General features: G+C 40.1%; 1 protein-coding gene across 1 annotated transcript in view; it reads left to right on the top strand.

The window, feature by feature from the left end:
• Positions 1 to 22,880, top strand: part of snx29 (sorting nexin 29) — a 106,795-nt gene that overhangs the window by 14,672 nt on the left and 69,243 nt on the right. The window contains exons 12-14 of the mRNA XM_053640558.1: positions 4,843 to 4,906; positions 5,185 to 5,313; positions 10,403 to 10,488. Of these exons, the coding sequence (XP_053496533.1) occupies positions 4,843 to 4,906; positions 5,185 to 5,313; positions 10,403 to 10,488 (279 nt within the window). The remainder of the gene's footprint in view (positions 1 to 4,842; positions 4,907 to 5,184; positions 5,314 to 10,402; positions 10,489 to 22,880) is intronic.

The raw sequence follows: 22,880 nt of genomic DNA, 5'->3' as shown, positions 1-22,880 counted from the left end.
TGTGTAATGCAGATGGAAAATTTTTGGTGCCTGCCTGTTTTGCTTAGCTTTTTGTGCATCTGTGTGTGTGGATACTGCTATTGTGATTACTCATAAATTATGTGTGGGTGAATGTGTGTTTCTGCGTCCGAGGCACGAACGAGTCACTAGGGTGTGTTTCTCCTCCAGATGGAGGCTCCCGGGAGGAGGCGGGATCATCCACACACACACACACACACACACACACACACACACGTTACATGATACACGCTTGATTTCTCTCTCACTCACTTCGACCTTTCATAGACATGCAGAAATTAATTTCAAACATTTTTGTTGTCTCTTCCTGTTGGTGAGGACAATTTGTGAAACTTTGCAATACAGGTTTTTTTTTTTTTTTCCCAGTACGGAATGTTATAAAATCAATCATGTTGACAGTCTGCAGCAAGGATGGGCAAAGTTTTTAGCTCAGGAACCACATTAGACTGTAAATATGTGCTTGGGGGGGTGACATTCACTATTTTCCTTTTAGATACGCACCATTAGGCTTATATGTACAATTGTGTCCAATATACCATTCTCCTAATTAACCCCATGAATACATACATACATACATACATACATACTGGAACCCAATAAATAAATACACGCATACATACACTTACATACTGGAATCCCATAAATACATACCTACATACTGGTTTTATTAGTCTTTACATTGTACAAATTTTAAGGCATACAATATACATAAATGAGTATAATTATGGGAGATCTATTACTTTTGCTGGTGAGTTTTGTCAGTAAAGCAAGCATTTCAGTAAATCAAAACCAGTAACGAGAGGCGTAGCCAAAACCTGAAACAATAGTAAAGTCCTAGGTATTTACAATCAGTTTTCACATCAAAACAAATACTTTTTGTTGTGTGTGTGTCTTTTCAATCTTAAGCATATATATATAAATATTGGGCGGGGGGGGGGGGGGGGAACATTTTGCCAACAAATATATTTTGTTGCATTTGTGACCTTTTATAAGTTTTAACACTTTCCCACAGTAGGGCTGCAGGCTGAAATTGTTATCATATGCTGATTAGATTATGAGAATACACTGCTAAGTAAAACATGAACATTGTGTATATAGTAGAGTTTCTAGCTAAAATCCATGAACATGCAGCACACAGCAGAAGCAGAATTAGAATAATATGCTCTGTGTGTGTCAGCTGCTCCACTCTCTGCAAGCCATAAGCATCCTGTGTGAAAGGATACTTTCAGGTGCTTTTAGGTTCTCGCATATTAAGTGTATGCTCTTAATCACACTCATGTACCTAATGGAGGTATTGATTTACTGCAGAACAGTACACTGGAACTGAATTAAACCAGCTAGAGGGCCATAGTTTGCCCGTGCATGGTCCATGTTTGTAATCATAAGAGTGCTGTTCGTTTAATGTTTTACGTACATTTAGTAAACAGATGATATGTTGGCATCATTCAGGTCTCCTGAGTGCTTCTTCACAGTAGACTGTGTTCGGGTACAGTACTCTCAGGTTCTAGTGTTCTCTGATGAGGACTGTAGCCCCTTGAGAAATAACACAGACTTCTAAAGGGGATCTTGCAGTGAAATTTTTTGAGTATTTGAGTTTACTTTGTGTGGAGAGGGCCAGGCATGATTACATAGATGAATTCCTTCAGAGATTGGTCTAGAGCTCCTGAGATTGGTTTAATGTGAGATCTTTGTTTTGTCAAGATGGGAGCAGCCCTCAGGCACTGTGAGCATTGAAGCATAAGACTGCCTCTCGTTTAGCTGCTGATGCAAAGCCTCCTGGCTTTTCACTTCACTTGGAGCAGAAGCTTTTTGTAGTACTACAAACCATGGGTTCCCAACCTAAACAACGTATACCAAATCACAGTTCACAGTTTTAAAATGATTGTGATAGCACAACAGCTAAAAACCGGGGACGGTAAAAACTAACACATACTTCCTCCGAGACATGCGCAACTCTGCCATGACACACGGCTGCTCATGTGTCATCGCGAGGTAGCTGAATGCCCTTGCAGAAGACATTAACTGCCTGCTTATGCATAGATGAGCTCATAGACAACAACTACAAATGACAAATGTTTCATAAATCAACAGGGTAGAGTGTTCTGTTCAATCTTATCTTTCCCAACCAGCAGGTAAGGCCAATTATGCTCGCTCGGCCATAGGTTGCTATGGCAATTTTTGGGATTTAAACCGACAGCCTTCTGATGATAGGGTGAGGGCTTATGATCGCGCTGCTCAGGAGCTAGCTCACATTATTGTTCACCGACTGTTGGAGGCAGGGTCTTTCTGTGTCACAGGGCATCCACGGGCTGCACTGAGATGAGTTTGGTGGAGACGATACAGATGGGTCTCCCACCACTGTTATGATTTCATGACACCTGTGCTCCATTGATCCATTCAGTTACAGCAAATGCATGCAAAAGAAAATGAAGCATACAGTAGGTTGTGCGATGATATTTTTCTATGCTTGCAATTTACCATAAAAAAAAATCTCATTGAACAATGTAATCATCCAGAACCAGTAGCCTAAAAAAAGACAGGAAACTGAGCATCTCCATCATTTCAGGTCTAAAGAGAGTGGAGGAGGGAATAATATTATTACCAGCTGTGCAGTCAGGAACTGCTTGTTGGCAGCTGCAATAGCATAATGTTGTGGATTTTTAGGTGGTATATCAAACGATACATTTTTTTAAATAATCCTTTTTCCGATTGTTCGTCTAACGTTCAAATGCCAGACATTTCTCACAGATGATTTTTCTGCTTAAAGTATTTGAAAACATTCGAGCTCTGACTGGTGCAGCACTCGGTGTAGTTATTCACTTTCTAATGATCGTTACCATTGACACTATTTGTAAAGTGTTAGATTTGACACTTTGTTGTATGTCCATTTAATCTTTTTCGGCTGAAATTTTTGTTCTTTTTGTCTTTCTCGTTTTGACCACTTTCAGCTGAAATATTTTGGTGACATCCAAACATGATGTACTTGTCTAATACTTAACTAAGTCAAATATACAGGTGCATCTAAAAAATTAGAATATCATGGAAAAGTTCTTTATTTTCCATAATTTAATTAAAAAAGTGGAATTTTCATATCTTTTAGATTCATTACACATAAACTGAAATAATAATCTTTATTATTACGGCTTACAGGTCACAGAAATCAAAAATCCAGTATATCAAAATATTAAAATAAAGAATTTATAATACAGAAATGTCGACATTCTGAAAGTATGTTAATTTATGCACCCAGTACTTGGTCGGAGCTACTTTTGCAGGAATTACTGCATCAATGCGGCGTGGCATGGAAGCAATCAGCCTGTGGCACTGCTGAGGTGTTCTGGAAGCCCAGGTTGCTTTGATAGCGGCCTTCAGCTCATCTGTATTGTTGGGTCTGGTGTCTCTCATAGATTCTCTATGGGGTTCAGGTCAGGTGAGTTGGCTGGCCGATCAAGCACAATGATACCCTCAGCAAACCAGTTAGTAGTAGTTTTGGCACTGTGGGCAGGTGACAAGTCCTGCTGGAAAAGGAAATCAGCATCTCCATAAAACTCGTCAGCAGATGGAAGCATGAAGTGATCTAAAATCTCCTGGTAGATGCTGCATTGACTCTCAATTTGAGAAAACACAGTGGACCAACACCAGCAGATGACATGGCACCCCAAATCATCACTGACTGTGGAAACGTCACACTGGACTTCAAGCAACTTGGATTCTGTGTCTCTCCACTCTTCCTCAAGACTCTGGGACCTTGATTTCCAAATGAAATGCAAAATTTACTTTCATCTTCCCCATGATTGTGGTTGTGTACTGAACCAGACTGAGAGATTAAAGGCTCATTAAACCTTTGCAGGTGTTTTAAGTTAATTATCTGATTAGAGTCTTCTCAGGTCGACATTTCTGTGTTATAAATGATTTATTCTAATATTTATATAAGAGATTATATTAGAGATACTGAATATTTGATTTCCATGAGCTGTAAGCTGTAATCATCAAGATCAAAACAAAAAAGTCTTGAAATATTTCACTTTATTTGTAATGAATATATAATATATCAAAGTTTTTTAATTAAATCATGGAAAAATGAACTTTTTGCACCTGTACATTGATGGATTTTGTTTAATAAAAATTTGTCATTCATCTTGACAGAAAGTGATAGCTTTCTCACTGCTGCATTATGACCTGGTACCAAACAACCCACAGCCCACGTACCAGTGCATCGCCCAGTGGTTTGGAACCTCTGCATTAAATGAAAGCCTAGCAGTCTCTTCAGTCCAGCTGATTTATGATGATAATTTTCCATACCTGAAAACAAACCATCATTGTTTTACCTGGACAATTAGTTAGCTGTTATTTCCTGTTATTTTTAATTCTGTAATTTTTGGGAGAACTGTCTCCTGGCAAAATAAGGCCTCTGAACAAAAGTGTTTAGTAAGGACTCATTATCCCTCAGTCAGTGTTCACAGGTAGTCGGTTGTTAAACTGAAATTGCTGGTGTAACCCTCTCGCTGTGCAGTGTTATAAATGTCTTCCCCTTTCATGTCACCTTCACTTAAAAGAAATTAATGTCTGGCTGGTATTTTAAGCTCCACAAAGTTCTCTTTATTATTTCTGTGGTGCTATAGAAATGAAAATGTCAGTAGTCTGGAACACTATCCATTAATGAAAAGAGTAGCGGTCTGCATGGGACACTGAAATTCACTGAATATATCTTCTTATTGTTTTTTGAGAAATTGAGCATGACTCCCTGTGAGGGAGAAAATTGTGATGCTATAGTCATGTTTTATTCTGGTTCTCTTTTATTTTAAAATGATTCTGCTCCTGTAGCTGAACTACGTCAAGCTATTGTGGCCATGATGAACAGGAAGGATGAGCTCACTGAGCAGAACACGTGAGTGGTTGGTTTTTTTTTACTGGTTTTGACTGAACAGCTAAGATTCCCTTTGCATATATACCTCTTGTGATGTACACATCTTATGTATAATTAACCCTTTATTGTAAATGTCATACTAGTGGCTGTTAATGGACAGATAAAGTAAAAGTGCACACAGACAGGTCTATCACTAGCTTTTTTGTTTGTGTGAGCTACTGTGAAATGAACATATGCTGCTGGATATCTGTGTGTGTGTGTGTGTGTGTGTGTGTGTGTGTGTGTGTGGATTGCTGCAGGGCTCTACGCAGTCTGCTGGACGGAGAGATGGAACACTCAGCTGGGCTGCGGCTCGAGGTTGACAGTCTAAAGAAGAAGCTGGCTGACTTGGAGGAGAGACACACTGCCAAAGTACAGGCCCTTGGGAGGTAGAGGCACTTTTGTTTTAGACTTTCAGTTCCATGCATAATGGCCACTAAGAATGTCCTAGTTCCTGATGTTTTAAAGTAGCTACAAAACTTTTAATGCATTTGACCAAAATCAGTGTAACACCAAACAAATCGGATTATACCGTATGTGCCTTTTTGTGCCGATGCAGATCATTCAAGCATAAATTTACCCCATGGTAAAACAGAACAGTTGTGGGCCTCTGAAATCTACAAGACAATCACAATGAATAAACAAAGCTGGCTGGAGACTAATCAGTTTGGAGTTATTCATATGGAGCTTATAATGATGTTTGAACTATTAGGTTATTTTTTGCACTGCTGCTGGTCTGATTTGTCGCATAGCACCTGTTACTAAGACTAGGATACATGTGCATATAATGCAAAAAAAATCTAAATAAATCAATGTCAGGCAGAGAGTGAAAAGATTGTATTCTTCTTAAACCAGCGGTCAACACAGGGGAAGATATTTGATAATGAGCAGAATTAGAATAATGACACTGGCAAGGCTTAGCAAGAAATGACGATTGGGGGAGAAAAAAAAAATCACTGAAAAAGGTCATGGTAAACAGGTGATCTAAATGAATGGTTAATAAAGCCCCATGTGCATGATGACCACAGTCACACTGTTCTTCTGCAAAACGTAGAGCGTTTTGTGTCTTTATTTATTTTTTTACACTGGGCTATTTTTTTGAGATACAGGTGCATATAAAAAAAAAAATTAGAATATCATGGAAAAGTTCATTTATTTTCCATAATTTAATTCAAAAACTGGAACTTTCATATAGTCTAGATTCATTACACATAAAGTGAAATATTTCAAACCTTTTTTTTTGTTTTAATCTTGATGATTACGGCTTACAGCTCATGGAAATCAAAAATCCAATATCTCAAACTATTACAGTAAAGAATTTATAATACAGAAATGGGGACCTAAGAAGAGCTCTAATCAGCTCTAATCAGTTACTGATCAGTAACTAATCTAATCAGTAAATCTAACTCTAAGAGCTCTGATCAAAGAGCTCTAATTTAACTCAAAACACCTGCAAAGGTTTCCTGAGCCTTTAATCTCTGTCTGGTTCAGTACACAACCACAATCATGGGGAAGATGAAAGTAAATTTTGCATTTCATTTGGAAATCAAGGTCCCAGAGTCTGGAGGAAGAGTGGAGAGACACAGAATCCAAGTTGCTTGAAGTCCAGTGTGACGTTTCCACAGTCAGTGATGATTTGGGGTGCCATGTCATCTGCTGGTGTTGGTCCACTGTGTTTTCTCAAATCGAGAGTCAATGCAGCGTCTACCAGGAGATTTTAGATCACTTCATGCTTCTATCTGCTGACGAGTTTTATGGAGATGCTGATTTCCTTTTCCAGCAGGACTTGGTACCTGCCCACAGTGCCAAAACTACTACTAACTGGTTTACTGAGCATGGTGTTACTGTGCATGATTGGCCAGCCAACTCACCTGACCTGAACCCCATAGAGAATCTATGAGAGACACCAGACTCAACAATACAGACGAGCTGAAGGCCGCTATCAAAGCAACCTGGGCTTCCAGAACACCTCAGCAGTGCCACAGACTGATTGCTTCTATGCCACACCGCATTGATGCAGTAATTCATGCAAAAGGAGCTCCGACCAAGTATTGAGTGCATAAATTAACATACTTTTCAGAAGGTTGACATTTCTGTATTATAAATTCTTTATTCTAATATTTTGAGATACTGGATTTTTGATTTCCATGAGCTATAAGCCGTAATCATCAAGATTAAAACAAAAAAAAGGCTTGAAATATTTCACTTCATGTGTAATGAATTTAGAATATATGAAAGTTCCACTTTTCAAATTAAATTACGGGAAAAAAATAACTTTTTAAGATGATGCAGAGGTGGAAATCAAACCCCGAACCCTGGATGTTCGAGGTGCGAGGCATGCACGACCATAGTTATAAGAAGATTGGAATTAATCAGCTCTTTCTATATAATAAATTATTTATAAAATTGTACTGTGTACTACCATACTTGGTAAAAAAAAAAATTCCTTCCCATTCATTTCCCTGCTTCCTGCAGGAACGTGGGTGACTTAAGCTTGTCTTATTTTGGCTCCCTCGGTCTCAGTTTTTAGACTCTGAGGCAGAAGGAGCAGTGAAGTCAATCAAAGTGTCTGACTCAAATGAAACCCTGCCAAGTTGATAGAGACTAAAAATAAGGGGGCAGCTTGGCCGGCTGCTTAGTGAGAGATCTTTGGATCTGCGCACTCTTGATTCAATCGAGCACAGTGGGCAGTGCTTAAGACGTGGGGCTGTGCTCAGTGCCAGGTCGACACGCTCACGCACTCGCACCTCCTCAGCCAAAATGCTGCCTGCTCTGCTATGACGCTGAACTCCGTGGTATAGGAAACCGCCCAATGCAGAGCAGGCGGTTTGGGCAAAAAACGTGATCATGGCGTGGGTAGGTGGTCTCGGTCTCGGTCTGTGGCAGAAAGACTAAATTCACTTGACTGTTTCTACTACAGTTGTTGTGCTTTTATTGTCAGTGAGACGTGTTGATTGTGCTGGCATTTCATTAGCTTTAGTGTAATGTCGTTTCACATCGATAACACACAGAGTATGAACATGAACGATTTTATTCAGCACAGTAGGAAGGCTTCTGCAGGGAGCAGGAGGCAGGATTGGCAGGATTTACAATAAAAGTGTCATGTCAAAGAAAACCACGTTCGCTTTCATGTCATTGATGCCTGTTCCTCACCTGTCTAATAGATCAAACCAAAGACTCATTCATAATATCTCGCAGTGTAGTAATAATGTCTCTCACACGTCAATTGTGAGTGTTTCATCATTCTCTCAAGCTGTTCAGCGGTGTACAGGGCATAACGCTGGCAGCATAGTATTGTTCAATATTTGGCTTGCTAGTATTTTACATACTGACAGTGGATGAAGAGTGGCTGATGCTCGTCTTGTGCCCCATTTCATTCCAAATTTAGTTGTTGCTTGTAACCACCAACTAGATAAGCTTCAAGAAACTAGTCTCCACATCTTTTTGAATGGATGTGCTCCTGTAAAGCCAGTTCAGCTGCACTGAAGGCAGGAAACACATCCAATCTGAACTCCATCTCCTTGCCATAATCACCTGTCCCCTTTATTAACCTGTGTGGAGGACACTGTCATATTGTGTCTCTCTTTTTTTTTTTCTTCTTTCATCTCCCTGGGGTTGGGAGATGTAGGTACATATAGGTCTTCTAAACCTTTCGGTGATCCTGTTTCTCTGAAGGATTTATGTCGTGGCAGGGTTGCTTGCTGATGTCTCTCCTGATGTGCAACGATGACCACAGCTCATTTAGACTGTTCTGCATTCCCCAACTATGTGGTGATGGAAATGTCTGTGAAAATGTGCTTTGAAGGTCATTTTTAATAGGATCAACATTTTGGAATTGGGCTGTTGATTGTTCTTTTCCGTTTTCGAAAACGCTCAGTAGTGAAAGTTCGTTTTGAATATGTGTGTCTTGCCACCTCTGTCATGCTGTGTAAATGGTAGGAACTGTGATGGTAAGCCCCAGGAAGCGCACCAGATCATTTCATTTTTTATTGATAAAAAAGGTCAGGTCTGACAGTTAGAAAATGAAACGCTAATTACACAGCTGAACTTTGTGTGGGTTTAACTACTACCATGGGAACATCAAGCAATATGTTTTAATAAGATGAACAATTTCCTCATTACATTGAAAATTACTATAATCTATTAAATAAAAACTATGATAAAGGACAAATGTAATGTTCATGGATTTATAAAATGGAATAATACACTGCAGTTCTTTTCATAAGTATGCCAGTTGTACTGTATGTATTGCCTACTATAGACTAAGATTAAGCGAGTTTATGCAACTCTCACTCTCCAATCTCCTCCATACATGTGTTTGTTTAACACACACACACACACTTTCTCCCATGCTGCATCACATCGCAGCTTAACACACTCTGAGGAAAGCACTATCTGTACTGTTCTGCATGCATGAGCTCATGGACACACGCAACTGGCTGATGTCACTGTGATGACCGGGACCAGAGTTTATGCACGGCTGTTGGCTGACGGCCGTGGATAGCTGCAACATTGCCGGGATTCGATCTCACAGTCTCCACACAATAACGCAAACATTTATCCGCACCCTAATTTTTGCCCCTTCCCTTATTGTATGATCTACCCCCTAAAACTGGAAAGTGGTGCTTATTAAATAACCCATCTTCCTTACGGTCAACTCTTGCCTGACTGTAAAATCCTCGTTAGAGATGTCAGCACTCGTGTGGCGTATTCATTTCTATACTATGACATTGTTGGCGTGCGAGAACTCTGAGGCTAGCCCAGCACGGACAATGGAAAAGATCAATGTGGCACACGTGAGGGGTGGAGAGCTCTCCACAGAAGACCTGCCATTTATTAGCTTTAATTAAATCACACTGGGATTGTGCACAGATTGCTGGCTCCCAATAACCACACTGGCCCATCTGAACGCCTCAGGAAATCCTCCATTCCACTGGCTATTCGAGGCCTTAAAATGTGGTGCGATAACAGAACTGAAAGGGGCCGTCGACAAGAATAGGAAAGCTTCTTTTCACAGCCTCGCAGCCTGAATTGATTATGATTGATTTTTTCCAAACCAGCAGAATCAGTCAAGCTGAGTATAAGCACACACACACACACACCTCAGAGCCCTTCCAGCTCTGGAAAGTTACTCACCAGCAGCTGTGAAGCTGTTCCAAGAATTGAATCAGGTTTTTATTAGACATGGTGGCTGAGCGCCATTTGCTGGTTCCATATGCTGTAGACATTTTTAGATATTTGATACCTGATATGTTGTGGTAATTCCTCTTGATCACTTTATTCATTCATTTATAATAGAGGTTTACCTTACAAGCTCTGACAGAGATTTGTTTATTCTGTTTGGCAATTGTTATTAGCGATCTAGAGGTTCGAGCTGTTTTATGAGCTCTCCTAAAGGGAAAAACCTCAAATTGATGGGGCATACTGGGCATACGTCGCATGGCTGAGTCAGACCCGGAACTTCTGTCTGTTTTGCAGGGAAAATGAGGTGCTGAAGGTCCAGTTGAAGAAATATGTGGGTGCTGTCCAAATGCTGAAGAGAGAAGGCAACCAGAGCATTGACTGTAAGTCTTAATTCATACACTCGAGCAGAACTTTTCATGGAAAACTTCTCCAAAAATGGCTGACATCTCAAAGCAGCATAGCTCTCGCTCAAGTTCGTTCCCACAACAGAGGAAGAGGAGGAAATTTCTTTGTCATTAGCCTAGTTTCAGGGCAGGCAAACTTTTTAACTTGTCCTTAGGGCTTTTTTTAATAAAAGTTAGTTTGCCGGAGGATGAAAACCTGCTGTGCAAAGAGTATTCCATTTAAGAGGGCTTTATCAAAAGCCAAACAAGGTTGACATCAGAGATATAAAGGGGAAAATAGTTGCTAATTACGTTTGGGAGAAAATGTAGCTAATTTGTGGAGCAATTGTGGAATGAGTATCCTCGGGCAGTATTTGACCACCTCCGCAGGCTCCGGAGGATTGGAACACATTGGTCTATTTGCCTAGTAAAGCTATTGTCTTACCGAGATAGAATGCTTTATTATTTCTGTGACCATGCATAACTCAAACCATTGGGGTTTGAACCATTTAAAAAAGCTTTGGATGCGAGTTTGTTTTGCAAAGCGCATTTTTTATTTATTTATTTTTTGGCTTTCAGCACATCAGTAGATCCGCTTAACGGTATGTTGTGCATACTACTATAAAATGGTGACAAAACTCTTGCGATTATACATTTTGTTGCTCTAATTGGCCTGATATGCATCTGTCCATTGCATTCACAGCCTGATTTTTCTCGTCATTGCCTCTGTGGACAACAGAGTTGGGTGTGTGTGTGTGTGTGTGTGTGTGTGTGTCACTATGTGAGAATGTGTTGTCCCAGAGGGAAGTGAGCCGGAGACAAGCCCCAGTCAGATGCCTAATAATGACCTTTCATCCAGCCACCACATGCTGTGTACACCACCCCCGTGGGCCCACTGTAGAATATGGCAGGCAGTCTGTGCACTGAGCAGCACTCTTGATGTAAATTTCCCAATTTGCCTCAGCGCTGCCATGTGTTTTCTCTGCTGCCCTTCTCTGTTCTTGCAGTGGCTGGGCTCTCGTATCTGCACATAAACGATCTCCCTTCATGTCTGCTGCACTGTACTAATGATGCGCCTTGCTACACACCTGCTTTAATGATGAGTAGCAGCTGAAAAAACATGACCATGAACACCAAATTGACATACAAGCTTAAATAATGCCTTCTCCCCCCTCAGGTGCAGCTGGTTTTTTTTTTTTTTCTTTTCTTTTTTTAACAATTCTATGCACCTGATATCAACTCCCATGACATGTTTTGTACATCACTGTTGTCTGCTCAGAATCAAGCATGGTCACATCTCATTTAGATCACACCCACTGCTGAATAAATGCTTTGCTAAAAAAAACAACTGCATGACAGACGGCTAAACGGAGGAACGCGCTATCAAATTTACCCGTTTTGATCGTTATAAATAAGTGTAAATGTGCATTGCTAAGTGGCCGATCAGTTGTCGAGTGCCAGAAGGAACTGTCATCTGGTTGGGGAGGGGGTGGGTGTGTGTTTGTGTTTGAACAGCTGGCCTCCTCTGTACAGTTATCCAGGTTCAGAGGGGCCACTTGCTACATGCAAAAACCCAAGAGGAAACCTTTCTTCAGCATATGTACGCACTAGGATATAGTGGAAAGAACTGTATAATAATAATAATAATAATAATAATAATTTTATATTGTTTCCAAAGTCTGTGCTTTAACAGTTTTTGTGATAAAGCCCATTAGTGAAGTAATCTACATTTATCAAGTTATTTTAAAGCCATGAAAATTAGAAAACTTAAGATTTTTTTAGGGTGAATTTTTCCCACCTTTTTCACCCCAGATGCTTATGCTACATCACAGGGCTGCATAACACACTTGGAGGAAAGCACAATCCCCCCTCTTGAGCATACATGAGTTCATAGGCTAGTGTCACTGTGATTGACAGGGGAGAGAGAGTTTTCCATCCCTTCCACCCAGTCAACATGGCAGTCCATACAGGATTTCGCTGTTTTTTGTGATTGTTGTGGACAAAAATGTTTGATTTTGCTGCAGCCTTTTTTGAATGTTTGCGAGTTTTCTGTTTTTTTTTTTTCTTTTTTCTTCTTGGAAAACTACTTGAATTGGCGGAGTTGCAGTTGTACGAAATTGTCTTTCATAGTGATGTTTGTTGGTAAAAGAGACCATTTAGCTGTACTCGTGTTCGATGTACGTGAATAGAAAAGGGCTTTGGAAAATCTATGGTAATTTAGAAATGTTGTGGAGTTTGCTTGATTTTGCATTAATTTCTGCGATCGCGAAATCCTGGAGGGACTGACATGGCCATTGCTCCCTAGACTCCAAGCTACAGTTGGGTGAGGCATTGCCGTGATCCGAACACGTGATCTGCCGATGATAAGGCACTTTTCTGGTTTCAGGCCAGGTTACACAAGTTTGTTTGTAATCTAGCTTTCAAAACGTGCATAGTGCTAATGTTTATCAGAATATTGTTTAATTCCATATTGTAAGGGCAGGATATGGAAAACATTTACCAGCTGACGGCAGGTTTACGGGATGAGTAGAGCACTTGTGACGGCGTATATTGCTTTTAGAGACGAGCAAAACCATTTACGTTTTGAAACAGGACTTATGATTAGTCTTACAGTTGCCTGACCTTAAGCAGAACTCTGGGCAGTGTAAGTGAAAAAGCTGATGGTCGATCTGAGAGTCATTAACTACCATCTGATTTATTTCTTTATTTTTTTTTCCAGCTAAAGCAACTTGTTTATTTAGACCTGACTGAATGTGATAAAGATGATTTCAGTCTCTTTAACACACTTAATTAACAAATAATGAAGCCATTTATGTTCCTCCAGACCTTAATAGCAATCATTTCTTACATCACAACATCCAGTTGTGCTTTTCTCTGGCGTGGTTAAATAAATTCTCTCTCCACACAGTCTTCCAAATGATACGTGAATGGAAAAGATCCCCTTTTCTAGATATACTTGAAATGGTCCATGATCCTAGACAAGAAAAATGAACCCGGCACTCATCTCACCGCTGACGGCCACGCTTAATGAATCAACGGAGACCATTATTTACCGGCCCAGCTGGGGGGAAAAAAAAAAGCGTTAATAATTTCATCCTTCAAATTCATTACACGCTGGCTCATATTTCCTTATCGCCGCCGTCCTGTTTAGGGTAACTGGTTTGTACCGGCTCTTGAGTTCTGGCTCAGAGGTGCGGATGAGTGTGTGGCTATGTGTGGGGGGGAAATGTAGGTTATAGTGTTTACTTTGACTAATAAGGACCCCTGGCGAGCACGAAGGAGGCTGTTCTTTATTTAACAGAAGAGGTGTGTAGCAGAGAGGAGGTGAGAGAGCATGCCTGCAGGGCCAGGTGGCCCGCCGTCTGGGGGAGAGCGTCCTCATCACCTGTTAACCAGCAATGTTAATTAACATTTTAATTATCACCTGTGGGTTAAAGTGGGATTTGGCAGCCTCAACGCTGGTGTTGTCAGTTATTGCTCTTGCCCTGTAGATGGGTCCGGTGCTCAAACTGAGCTCTCAGGAGGAGCACCTGGACTGAAATGTCCAGCTCTTGCTGCCTGCGGTTATTTTTCATTCCCTCTGTCAATCCTCCAACGCCTACACAGGTGCTGCCCTATAGCTATGCATTAACCTCCGGTCTCCAAGCTCTTCAGCTCACTTGACATCAGTCACAGTGTGACTGCGGCCCTTGATTTCCGATTCAGCCTTTGCTCCGGCGCAGGGAAATTTACAGAAAGATGATGGAGAAAATAAGACAGAGCGGCAAGGGTCGCTTCTGTCTCCCCCAGTATTACCCAGGAGACCTTGTCCCATGAATTATCAGTGATTTAACGCATAACTGATTTGCCTGATAAATCCTGAACTTCAAAATGAAAATCCAGCATGAAGAACAAGATAAATAATGAGACGCTCTTTGTCATCGCCTTTTGTTAGCAAGATCTTTCTGGAAGTCATGTCCTCAATCTCACTTTGCGCCTCGTGGAATATCTTTGGGGAGCGGGTGGAAAAGTCGAACGAGTGCAGCAGCTGCCTGCCTTGTGTGCCTGCCGTTTATCTGATGTTATTTAGATGAAGGAGGACTTTAGAGGCTTACTGCATGCTGAGGACCTCTGATGATTCTCAGCAGGTGAGTAGGCAGATGCTCAGTGGAGGGACAGCTTCATGCTGCCTCTCTAATCAAAGAGCTGCTGCTCGCACGTTCTGCTCGTCCTCGTTCTCTGCTATTGACTCCTTTATGGCAGGTATAAAGCCCGCAATAGGAGACCCTTGAGATGCTCTTAAACCCCCCCTTTGTTAAATCAGGCTAATAGGCTTGCTGAGATGCGTGTAAAGGTTACTAACTACATTGTTTCTTGTTAACCTGAAGTAGACATGGTGATAGAGGTGATGGTCACTTGCAGGTGTTTTATTATTAACCATTATTAATGCTTGTTTAGTTTAGATATTTTGAACAGAAGTGCAGAAGTTGTTTATTTCAAATTATTTAATTTATTTGATTTGATTTTATTTGCTTTGTTTACAGTCGCCATAGGGCTGAAAGAAATTTATTGTCAGTATAGCACATTTACGCTGCTGTAAGTAATTTATAAAGATCACTTTAAAAAAAAAAAAACATTTTTATTTCAGGATAGAGATGACTAAAATAGATCAATAAAATAGATTGGTTTGTGCACTGTCAGGAAATGATGCTTTAACTTGATGGGATATGGGATAGTTAATGAAGTAAAGCTTTAACTTGATAGCGTATTCACTGGAATTGCAGAGAATTTGTGGATCTAGCATTGCTGACAACACTGAAGAATACCACCAAAATGGGATCAAGTAAGAGGCAAGAAGAGTGGACAGCAGTGTGGCTTTTCCAGGCCTGAGGGACCGAATGAATGGCTTTAAAACGCTCAGTTTACTTGGTACTGGTTCTGGTGTAATTTCCTAATCTTTGTACATTGAACATTCTTCAGTATGTGCATATAGGGACGTATAGAGTCATGAAAAGAACCACGTCTGAATCACAGACCGTAGGTTATGGATGTAAACTTATGATCCAACCAGGCAGTTGCACCCCTTGTTGATTCTTCAAATTCAACCAACATAATCATTGCTATGTTTCTTAATCTGAATTCAGGTGTGTAACTGCTTTTGTGGAACAAAAACATGCTGCTCTGTTTCCTTTTCTTCCTCACCAATGCGCTGTATATGTGCTTGGCCTTGAGGATGGTTTGGATGGAAAGAAAGGATGAATTTTTTTGGTAGCTAAGTCTGGCAAAAGTAGCAAGTGCAGACTTTACTTGGAGGAGCTTTAAGCGTGGTGATATATGGAGTAGTGGGCATCAGAGTTTTGCGTTTGGATTATGTGTCGTGTAAATAAAAATTCTACACACCCCTGTACAGGTTTTTGAGATGTAAAAAAATTTAACAAAGATAAATCATGTCAGATCATTTTCTACATTTTAATGTGATATACCAACCAACAAAATTCAAGTGAAAAACAAATTGAACCTTAAAAAAAAGTAAAAACTTACAATAACCTGGTGCATAAGTATGCACACCCTCAATTTTCCACAAATTACCTGACACCTGTCATCAGTAACCCCAAGTAAAGATTTCTGTAGTAGTTTCTTGACCTCATCTTGGTTTCATCTGACTGCTGACGCCATGGTCTGCAAGGAGCTTACAAAGCATGTATGGAATCTTATTGTAGAAATTATCTATCAGGAGAGGGGCACATTGCCAAGAACAGGATGTTCCTCCAAAATTGAGGAGAAGAAAACTTTTCAGGGAGGCTGCCCAGAGACCTGCAGCAACATTAAATGAGCTGGCACTCCCTGTATTGTATTCTTCATATGTCTGGGCAGTGGGTAGGGACGCTAGACGGAAGCTCTTTTCATGAAAAAAAAAAATTAATTAAAAATCCAAGCTCTCCTAGATCACCCTAAACAATGTTGCAAAACGTGTTATGGTTTGACGAGACCACAGTAATAGTTTTTGGGCATAATTATAAAAGATATGTTTGATGCAAAAACAAGACAGCTTATCACTCAAATGAACATTGGCCTAATACCCATGGTGCAGCATGGTGGTGGCAGCATCATGCAATGGGGCTTCTTCTGTTCAGCCATGACTGGGGCTGTAGAAAAGACGGGGGGGAATAACGGACAGGTCCAAATACCAATCTATTTTGGCACAAAACCTGCAGACCTCCAAGCCTGTTAGACAGCCAAGGATGAAGACAGATTTCCAGTACAGTAATGACCCAAAGCACACATTCAGTCAGCAAAGGAATAGCTGCAGAAGAAGAGACTTTCAGCACTTTCGAATGGCCCAGTCAGAGCCTAGAATAGGATAAATCCTATCAAAAGCCCGTGCAAAGACTCGAAAAGGGCTGTGCACAGGAGATGCACTCACAATTTGATAGATCTGGAGCATTTTTGCAAGGAGGAGTGGAATAAAATTGCTAAATCAAGATGTGTTAAGTTGGCAGACTCTTCATGAAAAGACAGAGTGCTGTGTTACAAGCAAAAGGTGCTTTAACAAAGTGTTGGGTAGGGGATGTTAATTACTGTGGTCGGTTCATGTTGTAACAATGCCTGTTTGGTATGTCTGGTCTCTGAACGTAGTCGATTAAATTTCAGATCAGAGCTTGAGCACTGACTTTTCGTTTAAAGAGCTCTTTGATGCCTTCTGCTTTCGTTGTTCTGTTTTAAATGTCGCTGGGACATTGATTAGGTTATGATTAGGTTGTGGTTGAACACTTTGATGTTTTAAATAGGTGCCATGTTGCATTCAAGCTTGAGTGAAGGTTTAATTTAAAAAAAAAACCCAAGCTTTCATTTGATCGTTACTTTGTAGTGAATGTTTATTGCAGTATGTGTCTGGGTCATCTCCCAGCAGATATCTTGTGAAGCGTTTATTTGCTTCATCTAGCTATATAACTCGATTTAAAGCTTGTGTTGAGATAAAAGACTTAATAATTTAATTTGATTGAAAGTCTTGCCTGCTTATTTGGCTTTGCTCCAGTGCTTGATCGAGCAGAAAGAAAGCATGGATTAGGATTATTTGTATCAGCATCATAGAAATTCTGTCTTACTGATTAGAAGGATTCACACCATTTATCTCGGTATGTGGAGTGCTTCTAAATTAATCTTGATAGGACGGCTTCTCATCTTCCACACAGCATAAACCGAGCATGATTTAGTAGAGTTTTTAATGTGTTTTTTTTTTTGGCAAAACTTAGAGGACACTGGTGTTACAAAGATTATTCAGCTACGTGGATTGGTTTAATATGCACTCTCAGAAAACACAGTTGTGTCGCATGTAATCTGCATGGAGAATAGCAGCCCTATTATTACCGTCTATTACGTTTATATCTTGTATCTGTTTGAGTAATAATTGACCTTTATTTGATATTACTCAGAAATGACTTTGATCACCGAGTAAAGAGAATGAACTATGGATATTATGAAGATTACCATGGTAATGACCATCGTGACTCTTTATTGTAAGCGCATTCCCCAAAAGGTAAAATAAAAGTGAAATGTCATATTTCTGAAAAAAGATTTAGTAAATAACATGACAGAGTGGCCGAGTTTGTCAAGCACGATGAAGCCACTGATTCAGTCTTTTCTGTTTAAATGGGAGATCTTTGACTTCCCTAATTTCTGTGCCTGTATATCAGTCTTTGATGGCCTTAAAGCATTTTTCCCCTCGTTTTCTCCCTACTTTGACCAATTCTCACCCAATAGCCAGCTCTTCGTGTATATACTGTATGACTGCTACCAAGCGGAAAGTGTGAAGGTTAATGCGTGCTTCCTTGAAGACATGTGAAGCCAGCTAATCAAATCTTGTTGAACTGATCAAGGGCAGTGTAACACACTTTGAGGAAAGCACTATTTGTCCTCTTCCGAGAACATGAGCTCACAGACGTCCCACGGTCGGCTGGTGCCAGTGTGACTGACGGTGGCCCGTAGAGTGCGGCCCGTAGAGCGTGGCCCATTTGGCTTTCTTGGATTCCCGGCGACGGATAGCTGTGGCATCAACAGGATGTGGCGTCTCTAGACTATAGGGCTTATAGGGCGAAAGTTTGTGTGGGAATCACATTATTTATCTATTTATTTATTTATTTATTTATTTTTTCTGCAAACGATGTTCAGCATGTAGTGTGTATTACAAACATATTTGGAATACTTCTGATCTATTAACGCAAGTATTCTGTTCGGTAAATTGCCTTTTTCAGTCTTTGTGTTTTGGAATGAATTGGCAATATATTTGATCCTTTCAGCATTTTTGGACTTTCAGCTAATATGAATTCAGATTGAATGGGAATAAAACAATAGCTCTCAAACCTATGTTTGTATTTGTTGTTAATATTCCAAAAAAATAGTTGTTCATTATCTATTCGCACTGAATATTTGATTAGATACATAGAGCGTGTGTAAGTCCGAGTCTTTTAAGCCAAGTCCGATTTTTAAAATTATTTTATTTTCTCTGTTCTGACACACTCTGAAATCTGAGCCCAAGAAAAACGGTACAGATGGTAAGTAGTTGGCCTGAGTTTTTGTCACGATTGAAACGATCTTTTTTTCAGACAGGCATGTGAATTATTTTACATTCTTCCTTGTGTTCATCAGATTAGCATGCAGCATAAATTTAGCCAGACCTAGAAGCTGTTGGAGCAGCTGTCTGCACCAGCTGAGCACTTCTCATAAATGTAGACTGAGACTCTCACTATTAGTGAGGGAAAAAATGAATCCGGCATCATTAGCCCTCAAGGCTTTTAGATTGTGTTACTTCTAGATTTTTTAATATGCAGATAAACTCTTAGCAAAAAGTAGACTTTTTTTTTTTTCGCCTAGGAGATTCTTTTTATGAGGCACTATAAAATGTAAAACGCCAAGCATTTACTGTAAAAGGACAACATGCATGAAAGAATTAGTGTACTTTTTAATTTCTCAGTAGTGTTTGTCTCTTGTCATAGACATCATGGTTTATTGAAATGCTTAATACTTATGCTAATGGATGTAACTACTGGGAATGGATAAGCCTTAAGAGTGTCGAGTTACTTGTACTGTAGTCCTCAATATGTAAGGAGCAGTGCCTTAATGACAGTATAATTGTCATCTACTTCCTACTTGATTAAATTAGCTATGCATGCTGGAGATTATTTATGTGTGGGTTGTTTTTTTTTTTTGCTTGCATGTATGAGGAAGCGATATACTTATCCTCTCCACAACCTTGAAAGCTTTTTTGCACAGTGTCAATTACGCTGATGAGAATGACAAATTATTCTTGACAACATGGTGACAATGTAAATGTGATTAAAAAGTTTCATGTAACTTAACAGTTGAAAACATTGTACTGTGCAAACAAGCTGTCCATTAAGCCTGGCAGCAATTTACATAGGACAAAACCAGCAATACAACACACTCTGAATTCGCAATTTTGAAGAAGAAAATGTAGCTTCTGTTGAAACTAAAAATGTAAACTTTTGATTAACACAAAAAACAGTCACAACTGTGCTCAGTCATAAACTCCAAACAACATTATCGCTGTTTATGTACTGACACTGACTTGTCTCGATCACTTCCAAGCATAAAATGATAGAAATCGAAATGTGCTTGAAATTTGTATACAATCTCATCATCAGCGTTAATACATCAGTAATATCAGATAATGGCTATATTTTATTTTCCTTGCAGGTTTTCTGTATTTCATTGATGAAGTATTATTAACATTATTATATATTCTAATATAACTAAATCCTCCATATATTTTGACACCCAGTGCCATGGATAGTTTCCTATCTAGATGTACACTCACGGAACACTTTATTAGGAACACTATACTAATACTGGGTAGGGTCTCCGTTTGCTCTCAGAACAGCCTCAATTCTTAGTGTATGGATTCCACAAGATGGTGGAAACATTCCTTTGAGATTCTGGTCCATGTTGCCATGATAGCATCACACAGTTAGTGCAGATTTTTCAGGTGCACTTTCATGCTGTGAATCTGTCGTTCTATCACATCCCAAAGGTGTTCTACTGGATTCAGATCAGGTGACTGGGAAGGCCACTGAAGAACATTGTACTCATTGTCATGTTCATGAAACCAGTTTTAGATGAGTTTTGCTTTGTGATATGGTGCATTATCATTCTGGAAGTAGCCATTAGAAGATGGTAAATTGTGGCCATGAAGTGAAACAGATGGTCAGAAACAATACTCAAATACACTGTGGCATTCAAACATTAATTGATTGGTATTAACGGGCCCAAAGTGTGCCAAGAAAACATTCCCCACAACATTACACCACCTCCACCAGCCTGGACTGTTGACACAAGGCAGGTTGGGTACATAGATTCATGATGTTGGTACCAAATTCTGACCGTACCATCTGTGTGTTTCAGAAGAAATTGAGATTCATCATACTAGGCTACAGCCTTTCTGTCAGCACAAACCAGTCTGGCCTTTCTCCATCGTGAATGATCTAGTCAAATCTATAAATACTAACTATACAGCTTGCTGTTTTGAGAAGGAAAATATACGTCACTTGTCACAGTTAGCTGACTAGCTTGTTGCTTACAAAAAATAAACATGGAGGCGTCCTTGATTTAAAAAAATAAATAAATAAAAATTTCCCCACTTTATAGCTCAAACATTATGTAACTCTGAGCTCAGACTTCTCGCTTCCGAGGTAAGTCAAATGCAGCATTATTTTAATGTAGTACAAAATATAGTTCTTACCGGTGCTCAGGTCTAGCATGTTTTCTACACAGCATTAAAGAATAATGATAATAAATTTCAGGATGATCTTACAAGCTGTTTCTCAATACCATTTACGTCCTTGCCTGATGGACCACAACCTGGATACTGGACACCTTACTTGTGTGCATGCAGTGAAAAGCCCTGGTTTCACCTTTACAGTCTGTAGTTTTTGTGTTTTGCGTGTTTGTACACCTAGGAATACTGTAGAGATGGGATAATAAACCACACAGAACAGTTGGATGCACTATACCATAGTGTGCTGCTCTGCCTTCAGTGTCAGTGGACTGGTGTCTCGGATGTGATTTCATTAACGTCGTAGGTGATGAATGCCTGCCGCACAGGACCGAGGCTGCAGTTTGTGTCGGCTCTTCCATTTCCAAAACCACGGTGCTTTTGTTATGCCTAGAACAGAATGTTTCTGTAATTAACAGAACATATAGAGAAGTTCGACACCAAGCGATTAGGCAATTAAGACAAGAGTCCGTGGTCAGTCCAGCATCTGGTTTACTCTTGGTTTAGCGTCAGCACTTGTTTTTAGCCTGTGCTGTTAACTGTGAGCACGTCAAAGCCAATCTCCTGTGAACACATTTTCTTTTCATGTGGATGGGAAATGAGCTGATCGGCGTTTTATAGCTTATTGTGTCGTAGATGGGCTGCAGGCTGCCTGCGGGAAAGAGAATTCTCTGCGAAAACCGCTCAGAAAGACATTTCTCACACGGTCGCTTTGTGATGACCTTGGAGTCAGCCTGAAACGGCATATTTTTCCAAATGATAAAGTTGGAGAAATGACCTTGCAAAGTGGGGTCAAAAATCCAGGAAATGGCAAAAATGCTTCTTTTTTTGCGCCAAAAGACTTTTTCATATATATTGAGCGAGGGATGAGAGCTTGTCAGAGGTTACAATTCTCTGCAGTGCAGCTGGATATTGCAAGCACAGGCCCTCTCTCAGAGGGTGCTCCTCCTCAGGTGTTGCATGAAATTTAAAGCACTTATGCATTTGAAGCACATAGACATGAAAAAAACATGCAATTTTTTCCCCCCTTTAATCTTCAACTGTCCAGTTTGGGTGAGTCTGTGCACATGATAGCCTCAGGTTCATGTTCTTAGCTTATTGGAGTGGAACCCAATGTGGTCTTCTGCTGTTGTAGCCCATCCACCTCGAGGTTTGATGTGCTGTGCGTTCTGAGATGCCTTTCTGCTCAGCACGGTTGTAATAGGTACCGTTGTAAGTAACGACAGGTTTTATTTATTCTGTCGTTGGTGCTGGTCAGAATTGAACTGAATTTTGCTCAGCTGTAGTCAGGTCTTGATTTAAAACCCTGGTGCTTATGGGTCAGGTTCAGACAGAATATTTTAGTGTATAGGTGATCATTTCAGCCCTGAGTAAAAATGTAGGTAGGGTCTTATTTGCATACGATTTTGCTAGTTACAGCTTGCTCTAAAAGCTGCACAGCCCCAGCTAGTCTTGGCTCATCTGTAAAGTAGAGATATATTAATGGAGGTCGTAGGTGGTTTGCTGATGGCCTCTCTAGAGACTCATTGTCAACGCTCTCTAGCGAAATGTGCTCAATTACCCTATTGATGGATGCCGATGATGGGGGGAAAATGCTCCTATTCTACCAAGTGTCAGGCTG

Source organism: Ictalurus furcatus, chromosome 13, assembly GCF_023375685.1.
Source record: "Ictalurus furcatus strain D&B chromosome 13, Billie_1.0, whole genome shotgun sequence".
NCBI classification, from domain to species: domain Eukaryota; kingdom Metazoa; phylum Chordata; class Actinopteri; order Siluriformes; family Ictaluridae; genus Ictalurus; species Ictalurus furcatus.
Note: the sequence above shows the minus strand (reverse complement) of the source record. Positions and strands in the feature narration are given on the sequence as shown.